This window comes from Oncorhynchus masou, unplaced genomic scaffold (assembly GCF_036934945.1).
Source record: "Oncorhynchus masou masou isolate Uvic2021 unplaced genomic scaffold, UVic_Omas_1.1 unplaced_scaffold_461, whole genome shotgun sequence".
In the NCBI taxonomy this organism is placed as follows: domain Eukaryota; kingdom Metazoa; phylum Chordata; class Actinopteri; order Salmoniformes; family Salmonidae; genus Oncorhynchus; species Oncorhynchus masou.
The window spans coordinates 67-23022 of NW_027011005.1; the positions used below are offsets into that span (position 1 = coordinate 67).

General features: G+C 47.6%; 2 protein-coding genes across 2 annotated transcripts; both read left to right on the forward strand.

Moving 5' to 3' along the window:
* Window positions 1–2603: 2603 nt before the first annotated feature.
* Window positions 2604–8426, forward strand: LOC135535227 (pirin-like; the record flags this gene model as incomplete). The annotated part of the gene is given in 5 exon segments (XM_064961922.1): window positions 2604–2688; window positions 3576–3620; window positions 7725–7807; window positions 7892–7958; window positions 8062–8426. Coding segments are annotated over 5 exon segments (399 nt in total), but the record flags the coding sequence as incomplete, so codon positions are not given.
* A 2017-nt stretch (window positions 8427–10443) lies between these two features.
* Window positions 10444–22563, forward strand: vegfd (vascular endothelial growth factor D). The gene is given in 9 exon segments (XM_064961921.1): window positions 10444–11868; window positions 11899–12306; window positions 16502–16772; window positions 17310–17500; window positions 18152–18285; window positions 18370–18488; window positions 19014–19072; window positions 19075–19202; window positions 19411–22563. Coding segments are annotated over 8 exon segments (1014 nt in total). The 5' UTR covers window positions 10444–11868; window positions 11899–12204; the 3' UTR covers window positions 19421–22563.
* The last annotated feature ends 393 nt before the right edge of the window (window positions 22564–22956 follow it).

A 22956-nucleotide genomic window follows, 5' to 3' on the forward strand; every position in this document is an offset into this window, starting at 1 on the left:
TACTCTAGGGCAGGAGAGGAGACTGACAGACAGACAGGTTTGTCATTTTACATGCAAATGTGTTGAAGCTGGGAAAGGGGCGGGGCATCGCTGGGACCGTATTGCCTGGCGGGGTTACTCTAGGGCAGGAGAGGAGACAGACAGAGTTTCTAATGACGTCCATAAGGTTTGTCATGTTTCAGATGTAAATGTGTTGAAGCTGGGAAACGGGTTGCCTCTGGTTACTACAGGGCAGGGGGAGACACTACAGACAGGCAGAGAGGCCAACGATGTCCAACGGGGTAATGGACAGGTAACTGTCAAAATAAAAGAAACACCAAAATAAAGTGTTTTAATATGTCATTGGGCACCACGAGCTGCCAGAACAGCTTCAATGCACCGTGGCGTAGATTCTACAAGCTGAGGGATGCGACACCATTTTTCCACTAGAAATTCCATCATTTTGTGTTTTGTTGATGGTGGTGGAAAACGCTGTCTCAGGCGTTGGTCCAGAATCTCCCGTAAGTGTTCAATTGGGTTGAGATCTGGTGACTGAGACACACACACACATTATACATGACCCTAAGCATGATGGGATGTTAATTCCTTAATTAACTCAGGAACCACACCTGTGTGGAAGCCCCTGCTTTCAATATATTTTGCATTCCTCATTTGTGTTTCCTTCATTTTGGCAGTTATCTGTGTGTAAATGTGTTGAGGCTGGTGGGACTGGGCTGGGGGTGGGACTGGGCTGGGGGTGGGACTGAGCTGGGGGTGGGACTGAGCTGGGGGTGGGACTGAGCTGGGGGTGGGTGGGACTGAGCTGGGGGTGGGTGGGACTGAGCTGGGGGTGGGACTGGGCTAGGGGTGGGACTGGGCTGGGGGTGGGACTGAGCTGGGGCTGGGGGTGGGACTGGGCTGGGGGTGGGACTGAGCTGGGGCTGGGTGGGACTGGGCTGCACAGCAAAATTTGATTGGTAAAACACACTGTGGTTGTTCAATTTCACACTTTTTACGTGTTTATATGAGAACCACCAGAAAGTGTTGAATTTACGCTTTTCAAAGTGTTGCCCTTTTAACACTGATTCTTTCCAACACCAGTGGCATTAAAACGTTACACTAACTCAGTGTTAAAGTGACACTGTTATGGTGTTCACTGATACCGTCACAGCATATTCTTCAGTGTTAAATAAACACGGAGAGTGTTACATGTAACACGGGTCCAGTGTCTATACTGGTCCACACTCTCAGTTTTAAATGAACACACTGCTTAGTGTGGAAGCCTTGTTTTCCAGAGTGCCTTGCCTTTCGAGTGACTTGTTGAGGTACGACCCGTGCCTGTATTTGTTAGTGACAGAGACATGAGCAGCAGAAGTCTGAAGAGAGCGGATACAAATTCATTGCTTTAACTAATTATGACAAACGTTAAAGAAATGTTGAGCAATGTAATAAAGTAATGACTTTTCAAATAAGTTACGTTACACGTTATGCAGGCTTACAAATTGTTAGCTACGCTAGCCTTATGAACCGCATATCATTACAACAATTGCTTGTATGTACTGGTATGTTAGCTAGCTACGTAATGTTAGTTGGCTACTAATACATTGAACTGTCCAGTATATTAACTATATGCTATCTAACTACCTACCCAACATTTATTAACTTGATTATTCACGTCATTCTTAGCTTAGCTAAGTGCTATAGTCTTGGTGCGTTCTCAATGGACATTGTTAATGAAGTCGTGGCTAGCTATTAATATGTTATATATGCTAACAAACTAGCAAGGAGTTACATAGCAACAGCATCAACTTCCGGTAGACAGGCGAAGCGCTACTACACTCAACTGAAAGGATACCGTTTGTTTACAGTATACTAAAAGAAACTAATATTATGTAGTATACAGTGGGGCAAAAAAGTATTTAGTCAGCCACCAATTGTGCAAGTTCTCCCACTTAAAAAGATGAGAGAGGCCTGTAATTTTCATCATAGATACACTTCAACTATGACAGACAAAATGAGGGAAAAAAATCCAGAAAATCACATTGTAGGATTTTTAATGAATTTATTTGCAAATTATGGTTAAAAGAGGGAGTGGGAAGGGTAACACCAACAGATCAGGGTGCTAGGTGTTAAAAGAGGGAGATCACCAACAGGGGTGCTAGGTGTTAAAAGAGGGAGTGGGAAAAAGGGTAACACCAACAGATCAGGGTGCTAGGTGTTAAAAGAGGGAGTGGGAAGGGTAACACCAACAGATCAGGGTGCTAGGTGTTAAAAGAGGGAGGTGATCAGGGTGCTAGGTGTTAAAAGAGGGAGTGGGAAGGGTAACACCAACAGATCAGGGTGCTAGGTGTTAAAAGAGGGAGTGGGAAGGGTAACACCAACAGATCAGGGTGCTAGGTGTTAAAAGAGGGAGTGGGAAGGGTAACACCAACAGATCAGGGTGCTAGGTGTTAAAAGAGGGAGTGGGAAGGGTAACACCAACAGATCAGGGTGCTAGGTGTTAAAAGAGGGAGTGGGAAGGGTAACACCAACAGATCAGGGTGCTAGGTGTGAAAGGGGTGCTGCCTGGAATGTTGGGGGTCAATGAAATACTATAAATGTTTTGTCCTTTTTTTTTTGTCCAGTCAAAAATCTTCACCAGGACTCCAACACTGTATCTGGACTTCAAGCTGGATGGAGGAGCCAAGCATGTACAGCCAGTTCCTTCAGGTAGAACCATCTAACTGAATAGGCCTTCTGTGGCTCTGGTCCAGGGCGTTACGTGCTCCTTGAAGAAAGCTCTAGCTGCATGTAACACCATGGACCAGAGCTTGGTCTACTGTAGCGATATTGTTCTGTGTGCTCCATTCATCTACAATCTGGCACTAAATCTGTTGACCTTTTCAGTAAAGTTAGCTAGGGTTTGAGTTGAAAGGTTCTGCTAAGTGCTGTGTGGTGTGTATGACACACGCTTTCTCATTGTGGGAACTGTACTGTACCTGACGTTGGTTTGTGAAAGTTGCTATCTACTGTCTGTGACAAACAGAAGTCCTCCAGGGGTTGGGAGTCTTCTAAAGTTTATACAACTGGCTTGGTTTCCATGGTCACCCTGCCTGTTCTCTATGGAGTCTGGTGCTGTGTGGTTGCTTTGGAGTCGGTGGTGCTGTGTGGTTGCTATGGGGTCGGTGGTGCTGTGTGGTTGCTATGGAGTCAGCTGTGCTGTGTTGAATGGTCACATTATACCATACGTAAGACGTTAAGTAGTCCATTACTGTGTGTGTGTGTGTGTGTGTGTGTGTGTGTGTGTGTGTGTGTGTGTGTGTGTGCACACAGTCAGTGTTGGTGCGTTGAATGGATGGCTCCCACGTCATCGTATTACAGGGCCCTATGGTGGATTAAATATGAGACCATCTCAGTGTTCTGGCCCACAGCTCACATGGCAAGACGTCGGTATACCAAGTGCTCAGACTCGCCCACCGAGTCACATCATTTAGAATATGAGGCTTTATGAATGTCGTGATTGTTGTGTATACTGTGACAGTTAACTTGTTAATGAGGTAACAAAATGCATTATCAATGCCAGTCCAAAACAACAGTTTTTCTATCATCTCTGCTAGGATGGACCTCGTTTATCTACACACTGGCAGGATCTGTCTGTGTTGGTGAGTTTCCTCTCTTTAGTTTCTGTTGAACAGTTTTCTATTAGTTCCTAACTGCCCTGCAGCCTCATGTTGTTGGTCACCCAGAACAGTGTTGTGTTTGGAATTGGTTCAGAAACACTCTGCATCTTGTTGCTGTCCCTCGTCCAGAGAGAGAGACAATCAAACAGAGCAGGTGCATTTATTTATTAATGTTCCCTTCCTCCTCTCATCCGTCCTCTCTGGGATGTTCCCTTCCTCCTCTCATCCGTCCTCTCTGGGATGTTCCCTTCCTCTTCTCATCTCCTCTGTCCTCTCTGGGATGTTCCCTTCCTCTTCTCCTCTCCTCTGTCCTCTCTGGGATGTTCCCTTCCTCTTCTCCTCCTCTGTCCTCTCTGGGATGTTCCCTTCCTCTTCTCCTCTCCTCTGTCCTCTCTGGGATGTTCCCTTCCTCTTCTCATCTCCTCTGTCCTCTCTGGGATGTTCCCTTCCTCCTCTCATCCGTCCTCTCTGGGATGTTCCCTTCCTCTTCTCCTCTCCTCCGTCCTCTCTGGGATGTTCCCTTCCTCTTCTCCTCTCCTCTGTCCTCTCTGGGATGTTCCCTTCCTCTTCTCCTCTCCTCTGTCCTCTCTGGGATGTTCCCTTCCTCTTCTCCTCTCCTCTGTCCTCTCTGGGATGTTCCCTTCCTCTTCTCCTCTCCTCTGTCCTCTCTGGGATGTTCCCTTCCTCTTCTCCTCTCCTCTGTCCTCTCTGGGATGTTCCCTTCCTCTTCTCCTCTCCTCTGTCCTCTCTGGGATGTTCCCTTCCTCTTCTCCTCTCCTCTGTCCTCTCTGGGATGTTCCCTTCCTCTTCTCATCTCCTCTGTCCTCTCTGGGATGTTCCCTTCCTCTTCTCCTCTCCTCTGTCCTCTCTGGGATGTTCCCTTCCTCTTCTCCTCTCCTCTGTCCTCTCTGGGATGTTCCCTTCCTCTTCTCCTCTCCTCTGTCCTCTCTGGGATGTTCCCTTCCTCTTCTCCTCTGTCCTCTCTGGGATGTTCCTTCCTCTTCTCCTCTCCTCTGTCCTCTCTGGGATGTTCCCTTCCTCTTCTCCTCTCCTCTGTCCTCTCTGGGATGTTCCCTTCCTCTTCTCCTCTCCTCTGTCCTCTCTGGGATGTTCCCTTCCTCTTCTCCTCTCCTCTGTCCTCTCTGGGATGTTCCCTTCCTCTTCTCCTCTCCTCTGTCCTCTCTGGGATGTTCCCTTCCTCTTCTCCTCTCCTCTGTGGGATGTTCCCTCCTCTCCTCTCCTCTGTCCTCTCTGGATGTTCCCTTCCTCTTCTCCTCCTCTGTCCTCTCTGGGATGTTCCCTTCCTCTTCTCCTCTCCTCTGTCCTCTCTGGGATGTTCCCTTCCTCTTCTCCTCTCCTCTGTCCTCTCTGGGATGTTCCCTTCCTCTTCTCCTCTCCTCTGTCCTCTCTGGGATGTTCCCTTCCTCTTCTCATCTCCTCTGTCCTCTCTGGGATGTTCCCTTCCTCTTCTGCTCTCCTCTGTCCTCTCTGGGATGTTCCCTTCCTCTTCTCCTCTCCTCTGTCCTCTCTGGGATGTTCCCTTCCTCTTCTCTCCTCTGTCCTCTCTGGGATGTTCCCTTCCTCTTCTCCTCTCCTCCGTCCTCTCTGGGATGTTCCCTTCCTCCTCCTCTCCTCTCTGTCCTCTTCTCCTCTTCCCTCTGTCCTCTCTGTCCTCTCTGGGATGTTCCCTTCCTCCGTTCTCCTCCCTCTGTCCTCTCTGGGATGTTCCCTTCCTCTTCTCCTCTCCTCTGTCCTCTCTGGGATGTTCCCTTCCTCTTCTCCTCTCCTCCGTCCTCTCTGGGATGTTCCCTTCCTCTTCTCCTCTCCTCTGTCCTCTCTGGGATGTTCCCTTCCTCTTCTCCTCTCCTCTGTCCTCTCTGGGATGTTCCCTTCCTCTTCTCCTCTGTCCTCTCTGGGATGTTCCCTTCCTCTTCTCCTCTCCTCTGTCCTCTCTGGGATGTTCCCTTCCTCTTCTCCTCTCCTCTGTCCTCTCTGGGATGTTCCCTTCCTCTTCTCCTCTCCTCTGTCCTCTCTGGGATGTTCCCTTCCTTCTCCTCTGTCCTCTCTGGGATGTTCTCCTCTTCTCTCCTGTCCTCTCTGGGATGTTCCCTTCCTCTTCTCCTCTCCTCTGTCCTCTCTGGGATGTTCCCTTCCTCTTCTCCTCTCCTCTGTCCTCTCTGGGATGTTCCCTTCCTCTTCTGCCTCTCCTTCTCTTCTCCTCTCCTCTGTCCTCTCTGGGATGTTCCCTTCCTCTTCTCTCTCCTCTGTCCTCTCTGGGATGTTCCCTTCCTCTTCTCCTCTCCTCTGTCCTCTCTGGGATGTTCCCTTCCTCTCCGTCTCCTCCTCTCCTCTGTCTCTCTGGGATGTTCCCTTCCTCTTCTCCTCTGTCCTCTCTGGGATGTTCCCTTCCTCTTCTCCTCTCCTCTGTCCTCTCTGGGATGTTCCCTTCCTCTTCTCTCTCTCCTCTGTCCTCTCTGGGATGTTCCCTTCTCTTCTCCTCTGTCCTCTCTGGGATGTTCCCTTCCTCTTCTCCTCTGTCCTCTCTGGGATGTTCCTTCCTCTTCTCCTCCTCTGTCCTCTCTGGGATGTTCCCTTCCTCTTCTCCTCTCCTCTGTCCTCTCTGGGATGTTCCCTTCCTCTTCTCATCTCCTCTGTCCTCTCTGGGATGTTCCCTTCCTCTTCTGCTCTCCTCTGTCCTCTCTGGGATGTTCCCTTCCCCTTCTCCTCTCCTCTGTCCTCTCTGGGATGTTCACTTCCTCTTCTCTCCTCTGTCCTCTCTGAAATGTTCCCTTCCTCTTCTCCTCTCCTCTGTCCTCTCTGGGATGTTCCCTTCCTCTTCTCTCCTCTGTCCTCTCTGGGATGTTCCCTTCCTCTTCTCCTCTCCTCCTTCCTCTTCTCCTCTCCTCTGTCCTCTCTGGGATGTTCCCTTCCTCTTCTCCTCTCCTCTGTCCTCTCTGGGATGTTCCCTTCCTCTTCTCCTCTCCTCTGTCCTCTCTGGGATGTTCCCTTCCTCTTCTCCTCTCCTCTGTCCTCTCTGGGATGTTCCCTTCCTCTTCTCCTCTCCTCTGTCCTCTCTGGGATGTTCCCTTCCTCTTCTCCTCTCCTCCGTCCTCTCTGGGATGTTCCCTTCCTCCTCTCCTCCGTCCTCTCTGGGATGTTCCCTTCCTCCTCTCCTCCGTCCTCTCTGGGATGTCATGTCAACGTTCTGTGTCCTGTGACACCCTGCTATACAGAGTTGAACGGTTCCCTACAGTCCTGTGACACCCTGCTATACAGAGTTGAACGGTTCCCTACAGTCCTGTGACACCCTGTCTATACAGAGTTGAACGGTTCTCTACAGTGTTTGTCTATACAGAGTTGAACTGGTTCTCTACAGTGTTTGTCTATACAGGACACGTTAAGCCTGTCCTTTTTCACGTGTAAAAATGTCCTTATGCTCAAGTGTTTTAGCGTTTCTTTTGTTTGTCAATGGGAAGCACATATCTGAGTGTATTTTCATTATGATAGATGTTAGCTAGCGTGAGAAGGAGTTATTTAACGCCCTTCGCTCATTTAGAAAGGGATTTGTTACATTTCACTCATAGTTGATATTTGTTTCTACAGGAAGTTGCATTATGATCTGATTTAAATGGAATCATTGCTTCGTATGATCTCACGGAAAGCTCCTTTTTTAATTGTAGACAGATGTTTTGAAACCAGAATCAAGTTGAACCGTTCGCTGTAACTAAGATTGAGGTGGGTTTGAACCGAGATGCCAGTGAATCGACAAGAGTGTAGTCTGCAAGGCAAATCAAGCACAGCTGTGTCTGAAAAATATATCCACCACAAACTTGAAGCGTTTGGCGTTTCAGCATTTCTTTTGACCTTAGTATTCAGATGAAGGAAGCAGACTTAACCATGTCAGATGGAGAGGAAATGCACATTTTCTTTGGTCCTTGATTGCAGTGTTTCCCTCGGGTTAAAATCTTGACAGAAATTCCTCAAATGAAAGTTGTATTGTTTGCCATTTCTTTTGAGGTAATAATCTTGTTTTCATCCCAGGGGCCCCGTCTGTAGAGGTTATTCTGTTTTCCATTGCTCTTTCAGGTCCAGATGCAGAGCAGCGGAAAGTGGAGCCACATCACACCATCGTGTTTGATGATGGAGACTGCATAGCCGTAGAAAACAAGGTCGGCTGTCTGAACTTCTTACAGACTCTTAACACAGTTTTCAGGAATTGTAAATTCACTTACGACTCAAATCCCTTTCTCCAGACATCAGAGGTTTGCCATTTTGTCTTGATTGCGGGACAGCCGATCAATGAACCGGTGGTCCAGCATGGTAAGACCTTCATGTCTTCACATCACTGAACTCCAGTCAGTTGCCACAGTATTGGATTGTTGATGTGTAGCGTGACACACTGCACCTTCCTCCTTCTCTCCAGGTCCGTTTGTGATGAACACGGAAGAGGAGATCAACCAGGCAGTCCGAGACTACAGGACAGGGACCAATGGGTTCGAGAGGGCTACGGCTTGGAGGTCTAAGATCAGGGATTCCTTCTAGGACTCGGCAGACATCTTCTAATCACGTTATAGGTCTTGTTATGGTCATGTGACCCAAGTTTATTTTAATAATGAACCAGCTTGATGTGTTTGTCTCTTTTTAAATCATTAAGTTCTCATTTTATACTGATTTTTTTTTTCCTTCTCAAATAATGTTTTGTTACTGTGCCTCCAAGCCATTAAACTGAAATGTAAATGATGAAAAGGGCACTTTTAATTTAACCTCAATAAAACTATCCTGCCGTGATGTCTCCAGAAGCTATCTAATGGAGCCACTGATTCGTTCCAGTCATTATGTCCTTGGACAGACCTCAGAGGAGATGCAAGTATCCGTTACGGGAAGGAGGGAAACCAACCACGTCTCACATTTCAAGGCCATTTGCATCTGGCAGAATGACGTCTCATACTGCGAAACAGCGGGTCTCCCCTCCCTCTCTATCACATCTCCTGTTTCTCCCTCCTCCTCCCTCCCTCTCTATCACATCTCCTGTTTCTCCCTCCTCCTCCCTCCCTCTCTATCACATCTCCTGTTTCTCCCTCCTCCCCCTCCCTCTCTATCACATCTCCTGTTTCTCCCTCCTCCTCCCTCCCTCTCTATCACATCTCCTGTTTCTCCCTCCTCCTCCCTCCCTCTCTATCACATCTCCTGTTTCTCCCTCCTCCTCCCTCCCTCTCTATCACATCTCCTGTTTCTCCCTCCTCCTCCCTCCCTCTCTATCACATCTCCTGTTTCTCCCTCCTCCCCCTCCCTCTCTATCACATCTCCTGTTTCTCCCTCCTCCTCCCTCCCTCTCTATCACATCTCCTGTTTCTCCCTCCTCCTCCCTCCCTCTCTATCACATCTCCTGTTTCTCTCCCTCCTCCTCCCTCTCCTTCTCACATCTCCTGTTCCCTCTCCTCCTCCTCCCACATCCTCTCTATCACATCTCCTGTTTCTCTCCTCCTCCCTCCCTCCTATCACATCCCTCCCTCTCTTCACATCTCCTGTTTCTCCCTCCTCCTCCCTCCCTCCCTCTCTATCACATCTCCTGTTTCTCCCTCCTCCTCCCTCCCTCTCTATCACATCTCCTGTTTCTCCCTCCTCCTCCCTCCCTCTCTATCACATCTCCTGTTTCTCCCTCCTCCTCCCTCCCTCCCTCTCTATCACATCTCCTGTTTCTCCCTCCTCCTCCCTCCCTCTCTATCACATCTCCTCCCCTCCTCCTCCCTCCCTCTCTATCACATCTCCTGTTTCTCCCTCCCTCCCCCTCTCCTCCTGTTTCTCCCTCCATCTCCTCCCTCCTCCTCCCTCCCTCTCTATCACATCTCCTGTTTCTCCCTCCTCCTCCCTCCCTCCCTCTCTATCACATCTCCTGTTTCTCCCTCCTCCTCCCTCCCTCCCTCTCTATCACATCTCCTGTTTCTCCCTCCTCCCCCTCCCTCTCTATCACATCTCCTGTTTCTCCCTCCTCCTCCCTCCCTCTCTATCACATCTCCTGTTTCTCCCTCCTCCTCCCTCCCTCTCTATCACATCTCCTGTTTCTCCCTCCTCCTCCCTCCCCTCTCTATCACATCTCCTGTTTCTCCCTCCTCCTCCCTCCCTCTCTATCACATCTCCTGTTTCTCCCTCCTCCTCCCTCCCTCTCTATCACATCTCCTGTTTCTCCCTCCTCCTCCCTCCCTCTCTATCACATCTCCTGTTTCTCCCCTCCTCCTCCTATCACATCTCCTGTTTCTCCCTCCTCCTCCCTCCCTCTCTATCACATCTCCTGTTTCTCCCTCCTCCTCCCTCCCTCTCTATCACATCTCCTGTTTCTCCCTCCTCCTCCCTCCCTCTCTATCACATCTCCTGTTTCTCCCTCCTCCTCCCTCCCTCTCTATCACATCTCCTGTTTCTCCCTCCTCCCCCTCCCTCTCTATCACATCTCCTGTTTCTCCCTCCTCCTCCCCCCTCCTCTCTATCACATCTCCTGTTTCTCCCTCCTCCTCCCTCCCTCTCTATCACATCTCCTCTCCTGTTCACATCTCCCTCCTCCTCCCCCTCCCTCTCTATCACATCTCCTGTTTCTCCCTCCTCCTCCCTCCCTCTCTATCACATCTCCTGTTTCTCCCTCCTCCTCCCTCCCTCTCTATCACATCTCCTGTTTCTCCCTCCTCCTCCCTCCCACTCAATCACATCTCCTGTTTCTCCCTCCTCCTCCCTCCCTCTCTATCACATCTCCTGTTTCTCCCTCCTCCTCCCTGTTTCTCCCTCTCCTATCCACATCTCCTGTTTCTCCCTCCTCCTCCCTCCCTCTCTATCACATCTCCTGTTTCTCCCTCCTCCTCCCTCCCTCTCTATCACATCTCCTGTTTCTCCCTCCTCCTCCCTCCCTCCCTCTCTATCACATCTCCTGTTTCTCCCTCCTCCTCCCTCCCTCCGCAGACAATCAAACCCCCTGGGCACACACTGGTTGAATCAATGTTTCCTCGTAATTAGACGTTGAAATGAGGTCTGTGCCCAGTGGGAAGTGAGTTTTGGCTGGGATGGGATAGGGGTGGGTTGGAGGGTGGGAGCGTCCCTCCCTGGCCCGTGTATCCATGCTGCGTAGCTGAGGTCTGGATCACATTTAAAACACATGTTCATGCTGCTCCAGATAAGCTGAACTCTGTGGAAATAGAGTGGCTTTGGATTTAACAGCCAAGGCAGGGGCAGACTTACAGACAGACAGAGCAAGGCAACATCAGACAGGCAAACAGAACCAGGCAGCAAAGGTGGGGACAGAGAGACAGACAGACAGAGCAAGGCAACATCAGACAGACAAACAGAACCAGGCAGCAAAGGTAGGGACAGACAGAACAGACTTAGACAGACAGAGCAAGGCAACATCAGACACACAAACAGAGCCAGGGAGACAAGGTGGGGACAGACAGAGCCAGGGAGACAAGGTGGGGACAGACAGAGCCAGGGAGACAAGGTGGGGACAGACAGAGCCAGGGAGACAAGGTGGGGACAGACAGAGCCAGGGAGACAAGGTGGGGACAGACAGAGCCAGGGAGACAAGGTGGGGACAGACAGAGCCAGGGAGACAAGTGGGGACAGACAGAGCCAGGGAGACGAGGCAGGGAGACATGGTGGGGACAGACAGAGCCAGGGAGACAAGTGGGGACAGACAGAGCCAGGGAGACGAGGCAGGGTGACATGGTGGGGACAGACAGAGCCAGGGAGACGAGGTGGGGACAGACAGAGCCAGGGAGACATGGTGGGGACAGAGAGACAGACAGTCAACCCTGAAGGACGGGAACTAAATGCGGGGCCATGCTCGCTCGATGTGACAAGCAGGCCCTTTAACGCAGAGGCTGAGACACAGTAGATAATGAGATCTGAAGAGGTCTGGACTAACTGGGGAGAAGAGAAGAGAGGGGATAGTCAAGACAGGCAAAAGGAAGAGAGACAGTCTTAAGAGTCCTTGCTTGTAGTTGGACCAATAGAGAGACAGTCTTAAGAGTACTTGCTTGTGGTTGGACCAATAGAGAGACAGTCTTAAGAGTACTTGAGGCAGTCTCAAGTGACTGAGTGAAACTTTAAGTGTCCTTGCTGTGTGTAGTTGGGGGAGAGAGAGAGGTAGAGGTGTTTTAAATCCTCTGTAGCTGTTCCATTTGCTCTGGGGTGTCTGTGGCCAGACGGAGAGGGAGAGAGGTGTCTGTGACCCGAGGGGAGAGAGGGAGAGGTGTCTCTGACCAGGGAGAGAGAGGGAGAGGTGTCTCTGACCAGGGAGAGAGAGGGAGAGGTGTCCGTAACCACAGGGACTGTGACAGGAGCTTGTGTGTGGTCTGAGGAGTCAGCGCCGGTCTGAGAGGGGCTGGTCTGTAGAGAGGAGACTCCTTCCTCTGGCTCTGCTCTCTATTATAGAGGATTACCCAATACAGAAACATCTCTCTGTTACAGGGGATTACCCTGAGAGAAACGGCTCTCTGTTATACAACTTCTGTCCAGAGACTGGAAATTGACCGTACAGAGACAGAAGGAGAACTTTGAACACAAAAGAGACTGAGATACAGCATTGATGCAGAGGATGCTTGCTGCCGGTGTTGGAATGATGCTGGTGTTGGTGAGGTTGAACTTGGGAATGCCAAACAAGGTTCAAGATGATCCCAGCTCTCTCAGGGTAAGTGTCCTGTGTCTATGCACTTCATTTCTGTATGGCTTCAATGTCCAGACCAGACACTGTTTCATCTGCAACTCATGTTCTGCTCAGGCTCTTATTCTGTGGATTCAATGCACGAGTCATCGTCATCAAGAAGCTATTTATTAATAACCATTATGTCATCAAATGGGGACACACGTCTCCCACTGGAGGCACCAGGTTTGAGTCCATCTCTATGTTCTTATGAACTGAATCAACTCTCCTTACAACTCACCATGTGAGCTAATAAAACTAGCGCTGACCAGTTGGCAGGGGGCGTAGAGAAACGACACACACACACACACACCACCTGTGAGCTGTCCATGAAGATCAGAGCTGACATGGTCTAATGAGCAGCGTGTGTGTGTGTGCCTCTTATGTAAACAGTGCAAATGTATTGGAAGTAAAAATGCATGCGTCACCATTAACAAGATCCCACTGACCTGGAAAGAGGAGCATTTGAACTTCCTAAATTATCAATCACTTCTTTCTCTTGCTCTTCTTCGCTCTCTCCTCTCTCTTGTTCGCTGTCTGGCTCCCCCCCTCACTCACTCTCCCGATATCTCTCCCCTTGGGGCCCTGCTTTCCCCTGGGTCTAAATTGCAGAAGAGGGAAAAGAAAACTCCTTGTCTGTCTGGTTTACGAGGAAGCAGCCAGCTACACCCTAACGTCACAATCCTCACATAGAGGAAGCAGCCAGCTACACCCTAACAACACAATCCTCACATAGAGGAAGCAGCCAGCTACACCCTAACGTCACAATCCTCACATAGAGGAAGCAGCCAGCTACACCCTCCTCAACAGTCACAATCCTCACATAGAGGAAGCAGCCAGCTACACCCTAACGTCACAATCCTCACATAGAGGAAGCAGCCAGCTACAATTCCCTAACGACACAATCCCATAGAGGAAGCAGCCAGCACAATCCTCACATAGAGGAAGCAGCCAGCTACACCCTAACGTCACAATCCTCACATAGAGGAAGCAGCCAGCTACACCCTAACGTCACAATCCTCACATAGAGGAAGCAGCCAGCTACACCCTAACGACACAATCCTCACATAGAGGAAGCAGCCAGCTACACCCTAACGACACAATCCTCACATAGAGGAAGCAGCCAGCTACAGCCAGAGGAAGCAGCTACACCCTAACGTCACAATCCTCACATAGAGGAAGCAGCCAGCTACACCCTAACGACACAATCCTCACATAGAGGAAGCAGCCAGCTACACCCTAACGTCACAATCCTCACATAGAGGAAGCAGCCAGCTACACCCTAACGACACAATCCTCACATAGAGGAAGCAGCCAGCTACACCCTAACAACACAATCCTCACATAGAGGAAGCAGCCAGCTACACCCTAACGTCACAATCCTCACATAGGGTGTAGCTGGCACTAACGACGCAGCCAGCTGGCCGCCTCTAACGTCACAATCCTCACATAGAGGAAGCAGCCAGCTACACCCTAACGTCACAATCCTCACATAGAGGAAGCAGCCAGCTACACCCTAACGTCACAATCCTCACATAGAGGAAGCAGCCAGCTACACCCTAACGACACAATCCTCACATAGAGGAAGCAGCCAGCTACACCCTCACATAAGGAAGCGCCAGCTCACCCTAACGACACAATCCTCACATAGAGGAAGCAGCCAGCTCCACCCTAACGACACAATCCTCACATAGAGGAAGCAGCCAGCTCCACCCTAACGACACAATCCTCACATAGAGGAAGCAGCCAGCTCCACCCTAACGACACAATCCTCACATAGAGGAAGCAGCCAGCTCCACCCTAACGACACAATCCTCACATAGAGGAAGCAGCCAGCTCCACCCTAACGTCACAATCCTCACATAGTGAACAGATCAGTGGCGGCTCATGTCGTTACAACGACTGGAAGAAAGGAAAGCCAACTGTTTCTGTTTGACATGTTTCATATTACAGGACAGTCCTTTTTCTCAGCCCCGCCTCTGACCCCTCCCCTCTCCTCTCCGTTGTTTATTAAACTCTCCATCTGTTCTGTGGGTTTCCCTTCCCGTCTCATAAATGAATGGAAGTCCCTTATTCCCTCGTTATTTTGTCTTTCTCAACAAATCCGACCGCACCCTTTTTATATTGTAAATGTTTAAAAGGTTATTATGATTTTGACTATTTAAATTGCAACATTTTGTTGTTAAATTGACATTACACCAACACAGTCATAATGTAATGTCTTAGTGTTTTGGGTAATAGCGTGCAGAGAGTGAATTTAGTGTAAATATGATCTGAACACTATAAGTGGAGGCAGGGAAGAAGCCACAGCTCTATAGGACTGGTCAGCTGTAATACCAGACCGGTCTCCTCCAATGTGTTTGGAGTTGTATACGTGACTGTTCCCATTCTCCATGTTGGCCTGTAGGGCACTGAGAGAGATCACACAACACACGTTTAGCAATTATTGTGGTCTGCAGTAACTGATTTTCCGACTGCTAACACAGTATATTAGTTAGTGATCTTGTTGTCTGCAGTAACATAGTATATTAGTTAGTGACCTAGTTGTTATATTAGTTAGTGACCTAACTGATTGTTATCTGCAGTAACATAGTATATTAGTTAGTGACCTAACTGATTGTTATCTGCAGTAACACAGTATATTAGTTAGTGATCTAACTGATTGTTATCTGCAGTAACATAGTATATTAGTTAGTGATCTAACTGATTGTTATCTGCAGTAACATAGTATATTAGTTAGTGACCTAACTGATTGTTATCTGCAGTAGTACTGTATATTAGTTAGTGATCTACCTGCTTGTTATCTGCAGTAGTACTGTATATTAGTTAGTGATCTACCTGCTTATTATCTGCAGTAGTACTGTATATTTGTTAGTTGGTGGCCTACCTGCTTGTTATCTGCACTAGCATGTGCAGCAGCAGTTGTAAGCTTGTCTCTGTGGGAAACAGTAGCTAGGTCTCCTAATATTCTGTCTCTCTCCTCCATCCTCTGCTCCATGGGAAGGAGGAAGCTTGTCTTCTCATAGCTCCTAGAGCTCCTCAACAGGTGGACCCTGGGAACTCCTGCCCCCCACTACCCCTTAATGCCACCCCAGCCAACTCCACATTCGCAGCTGTTATGTTGTCTATGGGCTGATGCCAGGGGATCTACTGTGCATTTGGGGTACAATGGGCATCCTCTCATCCCAGCTATGAAGAGTCATGGGAATGAGAAGAAGTAATGATTACACACGTAGTACTACAATACTGTAGTACTATAATAATGTAGTACTATAATACTACAATACTGTAGTACTATAAAACTGTAGTACTATTATACTGTAGTACTATAATACTGCAGTTCTACAATACTACAATATTGTAGTACTATAATACTACAATACTGCAGTACTACAATACTGTGGTGCTATAATACTGTAATGCTATAATACTACATTACCGTAGTACTATAAAACTACAATACTGTAGTACTATAATACCACAATACTGCAGAACTATAATACTACAATACTGTAGTAGTATAATACTACAATACTGTAGTACTATAATACTACAATATTGTAGTACTATACTACTGTAGTGCTATAATAATATAATGATGTAGTACTACAATACTGTGGTACTATAATACTGTAGTACCATAATACTACAATACCATAGTACTATAATACTGTACTACTATAATACTACACTACCTTAGTACTATAATACTGTAGTACTGTACTATGGAGTGCTATAATACTGTAGTACTTTAATACTACAATACAGTGGTACTATAATACTGTAGCGATATAATACTATAATACACAGAAACACTGATTGTTTTTGTATCTGTTGTGATCTGAATGATGATAGTCTTAAATCCCAGGACAGCTGTTAATGGTCTGTGGGACCTGGCGTTGGGCAATAATAGCACAGTCAGAGGTGGATGTGAGTGTGAGGAATCAGACTGACTTGCATGTATCATCAGCTCAGTCCAGTCCTTGTAAACCGGCCTCAATCGCAATCATCCTGACTTGGATGTAAGAGTGCTGCCCTCTTGTGGTGAGACTGTTGACTCTCACAAACCAACTAACAATATTTTACCATACTTCACCAGCGTGTTGGAGCTTATTTTCTATCCTGTCTTTAAAACAACATATATCATTAAATGTGTTGTGTCCTCCTCCTCTGCTCCCTGCAGGTGATCAACCAGGAGAAGTGGGAGAGGGATGTGCGCTCGGCCTCCAGTCTGGACGAGCTGCTCATGCTGACAGATTTCCCCGACTGGAAGCTGTGGAAGTGTCGTCTAAAACTCAAACACCTGGAGACATCTCCCTCATCCTCTTCCTCTCAGCAGCCCAACCACCGTTCCTCCTCCTCCTCCTCCTCCTCCTCCTCCTCCTCCGCTGGATCTGGGTCACACCGCTCCACGCGCTACGCTGTAGCATCCTACAGCCTGGAGATACTCAAAGGTATGTGGGTTCGAAACCTGGGTCTCCTCAAAACTGTGTTGGCTCTCTAAGCTAAAGCTTTGGTATTGTTTGTTGAGCTATGCTGCTGGCTCATACAGCCTCGGGGTACTCAAAGGTATGTGGGTTCGAAACCTGGGCCTCCTTAAAACTGTGTTGGCTCTCTAAGCTAAAGCTTTGGTATTGTTTGTTGAGCTATGCTGCTGGCTCATACAGCCTCGGGATACTCAAAGGTATGTGGGTTCGATATCTGCGTCTACTGTGCACTGCAAGAATGTGTTAGACCTCTGAGCTAAAGGCTGGGCGTTACTCAATGTTCTCCCTGGAGATAGTCACAAAGTATGAGACAGACGGGTTTGAACCCTGGGTCTTCTCGAGACTGTGTTAAGCAAAAGCCAAGACATTAATTCCAGGTTGCTAATGCATGTTTTGTGGTTAGAATGTGAGTGTACCCAGACGGTAGCCAAAGCAAGTCTCTATGGTTGCTGTTTAGTTTTGTTCTGCGTGTAACTGTTGGTGTTGTGTGTATGTGGTCATTAGCCATAGATGATGAGTGGCAGAAGACCCAGTGCACGCCCAGAGAGACGTGTGTAGACGTGGCAAAGGAACTGGGCACCACGACCTCCATGTTCTTCAAGCCCCCCTGCGTGTCTGTCTTCAGGTGTAACGGATGCTGCAACAAAGAGGGTGTATCGTGCAGAAACACAAGTACTTCCTATGTTAATAAAACAGTGAGCATTTCCTCTTTAAATATCTGGTAGAAGGTGTATTACAAATAAAACACATTATTAATATTATTCTTAATAAATGGCAATAATTTCTGGCAGGGGTCGGCAACGGACAACAAGGCCCAAAGTTTATAGTAAATAAATATCTTTTTTTTTTAAATATGATTTTAGTTTTTGGTCTTAAAAATACCTTTAAAATCACCAGGAATTCAGCTAAAAATGTGTTTAATTTAGTAAATCTGTTCCCAAGTATTCCTACTAATTAAAAAAAAGAGATATTTAATCATGTCTCAATGTAATCAATGTATGAAATGATGTCTATTTTCATATACAACCTCTTTTTGGATGTTTGCGGTGTACAACTGATTGAAACAATGTTCCGGCCCCCTGACCATCCGCTCCAACAAAAATCATCCCGCGGCTATAGTTGGGGACCCCTAATTTATGTTTTAAGACAATTGTGATTATGATAAGTGCTCCTAAATTACAAGGATTTTGGAGAATGTGAATATATACAGAACGTACAGACTACGTAATGTACACTATGCACATTATTGGGCCATCAATGAGTCAAATAAAATACATCTCTCTCTACAAAGTGGATCTCTGACTCCAGAACCGGACTAATGTGTTCTGACACGTTCCGTCCTGCAGCTGCTGAGTGTGATACCGTTCAAATACGGACCTGAGCCGGTGTTGATAAAGGTAGCCAATCACACAGAGTGTAAGTGTATGGAACCACCCCTGATCCGACGTCAAGCCCATATACGCTCTCACAGGAGGAACGGGTGAGTCCAGATGTACAGACACACACACACACACTCTCGCTAGTCGTACCCTTAGCACTAACCAGGCTGTGTGTTTGGTTGCAGGTGCTCTCCGATGCGTCAGCTCTCTAAATCAGAGGACTCCAGGCGTCTGTGTGCCAGTGGGTTGATCTGGGACTGCATGGCCGACCGTTGTGTGTCCTACCCCTCCACTGAACAACCAGGTTAGTCTACCACTGTGTCCTACCCCTCCACTGAACAACCAGGTTAGTCTACCACTGTGTCCTACCCCTCCACTAAACAACCAGGTTAGTCTACCACTGTGTCCTACCCCTCCACTAAACAACCAGGTTAGTCTACCACTGTGTCCTACCCCTCCACTGAGCAACCAGGTTAGTCTACCACTGTGTCCTACCCCTCCACTGAACAACCAGGTTAGTCTACCACTGTGTCCTACCCCTCCACTGAACAACCAGGTTAGTCTACCACTGGTAGATGTATCAACTATCCAGCCCAGTAGATGCACTAGATGTAGCTGGTATGCAGCACCGGGTTTGGGCAGTGTTTGCACTTTGGGGACCATTCCATTGTGATGCGCTGGGGATGCTCAATCAGGGTGTTATTCAGGATATTATATAGCCTCTGTAGGAAGTGGTTATTCTGATGTTTTGTTCTCGCTCCATTTTCCCTGGTCTGGTCCCTGTAGTAATATTAAGTCATTCCTATGTTTTTCTCTCTGTTTATTCTAGACTTCTCTCCCAGTATAAGAACGGTGGACTGTGACATAGATGTTGACAGGTGTGACTGTGTCCCAGACCGCACTACACTGTCCCCACAGCCCACCCTAACCCAGGACCCAGATCATCCTACCCTGCATGTCACCTGAACCATACTGCCTGTGCTAACAACAAACAGCACTTCAACCATGCCTCTTGCAGGTAGAGTGCAACTTGAGACACACCCCTTTCGACTAGTTAGTTTGATCGTTTTGATAGTAGTTAATTGATAAATGTATCAGCTGATGTTCAAGGTCTGAATGAATCAGTCCCTGTTGTACATCAGAAATGTTTGGGTCCTCAGAGACCGTGGTTGAACAGTCATACTACAACACATGTAATAACACCTTTTCATTCTTTTGATCCGCAGATGCCAGTGATACTAAGAAGAATATAACCTTTGACATCTGCTTGGCTTTGAAGTTTGGAAGCAGTGAAAAAGTTCATAATTTAATTTATATCGCTATTTATATATCTAACTTCAAATAAAATAGTTTATCTTTCTAACCTACATACATACATGACGCTTTACATGTGTTATTTACATATGTAAATTATTAGTATTTATATGCACTGAACATGTATTTTACGCTAAAGAACAATATTTTTGTAATAATTGCTTCCAACATTTTGTAAATATAATCGAAGTTTGTCCTTTTGGTGTCTATCCTTCATATTTATAATTAAAGTTTTAACCGTTTTGTTCAAAGTTCTCTCACCTTGTTAAGTATAGGTCGCAACCAGACCTATTAACCGTGGGTCGCGACGTGTTAGAGCAAATGTATCATTATTTCATTCATTACTGGAATTGATTTGGCCAAGTACAAATGGTCTGTGTACATTGCGCTCTCTGCTAAGCAGCTGTGTCAGTTCGGCAGCTGCGCGACTGAGAGGGAGAAGCCTGTGTGCTTCGCGGTTTACTGGATCTTTTTTTTCTGCAGTTTTAATTGAAGATCACTCCGCGACCAACACAATGCAGCGCTGTAGTTCAGCAGCAGATGATGCGCTGTCAGCCAATGACTTGGTATTCTCACTCGCCAGCTGTCATCAAATGTAGTCAAGCTTGCCATAAATTCTGACAGCTCAATCGTCATTAAACTCAAATACAGCGATACGTTTCTTTCTCGTGGTTTCATACCAACTTTGAGAAATAACGAGGAGCTCACACATTGTCTTTTGTCCAGGGAAGTGCTTAGTAATGAGACTCTCACATTAAAATAACACATCCTGACCAAACATCCACAGCATGATGGTAAACCCAGGGAGGTCTTTCAGAGCAGGGCTGAATGCTTCAGGAAACATCGCTTTGACAGTGGAAAAGTAAGTCAACTGGCTTGTCATTTTATAACAGGTAAGCAGAAATAAGGGAGTACAATCTCTCAAAGCAGTAACTTAGATGTGAGTTTCCCTTTCAAACAATTACATTATACACAGCTATTGACGTTAGTTAGATTGCTAATATTAGCTAAAGCAATTAAGCTAGCTAGCTACTGTGCTACCCATAAGTTACAGTACTGTATCTTTTGAATATAAAATTATCGGGCCTACTGCACAACTTAATGTAGAAATGATTGTTGAAAACAACAAGTCTAGGTTGGAACTGTTGCTGTTAAAATACAAGTAATCATTTTTATTCTGAACTGGATGCTTTTTTTAAGCAAACCCACACAGTTCTGGGTTGCTCATCTACAGCAGGAAGCGGTCTCGTGCCTGACTGAGAAAACAGTAGATGTTCTGGTCCTGTTTGGCACCACATACCTATGAGAGTCAGGGTTCTTATCTCTGGCTTACTTAAAAACAAGTACAGAAACAGACTCCATGCTGCGCATGACCTCAGGGTTGCACTGTTAAAAACTGAACCCAGAATAGACATGCTTGTTGAAAGCTTCAACCAGCCACACACCTCTCATTAGGACTGTGTTTTCTGCTCTACATCTGTGTGATGTGATCAATCAGCTTATTCCAGGTCAGAATTACAATTATTTATTATATTTTAACAGCAACAGTTCCAACCTAGACAGATAATACAAATACCTTATTTGCATAAATATTCAGGCCCTTTGCGATGAGACTCGAAATTGAGCTCATGTGCATCCTGTTTCCATTGATCATCCTTGAGATGTTTCTACAACTTGATTGAAGTCCACCTGTGGTAAATTCAATTGATTGGACAATTGTCTATATATAAGGACCCACAGTTCATGTCAGAGCAAAAACCAAACCATGAGGTCAAAGGAATTGTCTGTAGAACTCCAAGACAGGATTGTGTCGAGGCACAGATCTGAGGAAAGGTACCAAAAAATGTCTGCAGCATTGAAGGTACCCAAGAACTGTCACGACTTCTGCCTAAGTCGATCCCGCTCCTTGTTCGGGCGGTGTTCGGCGGTCAGACTTACCTCAGGTTTTCACCCCGAGAGTAACGGACAGGTGGAGAGAGTTAACCAGGATGTGGGAAGGTTTCTGAGGTCTTATTGCCAGGACCGGCCGGGGAAGTGGGTGGCGTTCGTGCCCTGGGCAGAGATGGCCCAGAACTCGCTCCGCCACTCCTCCACTAACCTTTCTCCCTTTCAGTGTGTCTTGGGGTACCAGCCGGTTCTGGCTCCTTGGCATCAGAGTCAGACTGAGGCTCCTGCGGTGGACGACTGGTTCCGGCGCGAGGGGGAAACATGGGACGCCGCACATGTACACCTTCAGTGCGCTGTACTGCGCCAGAAAAGGGGCGCAGACCGTCACCGCAGTGAGGCCCCAGTGTTCGCACCAGGGGACAAGGTCTGACCTGAAACCTGCCCCTCCACCTGCCCTGTCGGAAGATGGGTCCGCGGTTTGTGGGGGCCATTTAAAGTCCTGGGGAGAGTGAACGAGGTATGTTACAGGTTACAGCTTCCCCCGATTACCACATTAACCCCTCGTTCCTCGTGTCTCTCCTCAGGCCGGTGGTGGCTGGTCCCCTCCAGGAGTCTGAGGTACGAGAGGTTCCTCCACCCCCTCTGGACATCGAGGTGGACCCGGCGTACTGCGTTCGATCCATACTGGATTCGAGACGTCGGGCCTTCAGTACCTCGTGGACTGGGAGGGGTATAGTCCGGAGGAGAGATGCTGGGTTCCGGTGGATGACGTGTTGGATCCTTCTATGCTGCGATATTTCCACCGTCTCCATCCGGATTGCCCTGCGCCTCGCCCTCCGGGGCTTCCCTGAAGTCGGTCCGCGCGTCAGCGAGGGGTACTGTCACGACTTCTGAAAAAGTCAGTCCCGCTCCTTGTTCGGGCGGTGTTTCGGCGGTCGACGTCACCGATCTTCTAGCCATCACTGATCCATTTTTCATTTTCCATTGGTTTTGTCTTGTCTTCCTTCACACCTGGTTAATATCCCATCAATTACATGTTGTGTATTTAACCCTTTGTTTCCCCTCATGTCCTTGTTGGAGATTGTTTGATTGTATGTTAGTGCTAGTATGTGTTGGTGCGTGATGGGTTTTGTACCCATTTTATTAATTTTTGTATATTTTGGTTTTTGGAGTTTGTTTGTGAGTTCTTATTAAATGACTCTGTTTATACCAAGTTTGTTCTCCTACACCTGACTTCCCTGCCACCAACACGCACACCTTTCAAGAACACATTGGCCTCCATCATTCTTAAATGTAAGAAGTTTGGAAAGAGGGATAGTCAGTTAAACAATTGAATGCATTCAACTGAAATGTGTCTTCCGCATTTAACCCAACCCCTCTGAATCGGAGAGGTGTGGGGGGACTGCCTTAATCGACATCCACATCGGTGCCTGGGGAATATCATCAGCTCTGGGATTCAATCCAGCAACCTTTCTGTTCCTGGCTCAAAGCTCCTACCCGCCAGGCTACCTGCAGCTCCAGGGGAGAAGGGTTTTGGTCAGGGGGTGACCAAGAACCCGATGGCCACTCTG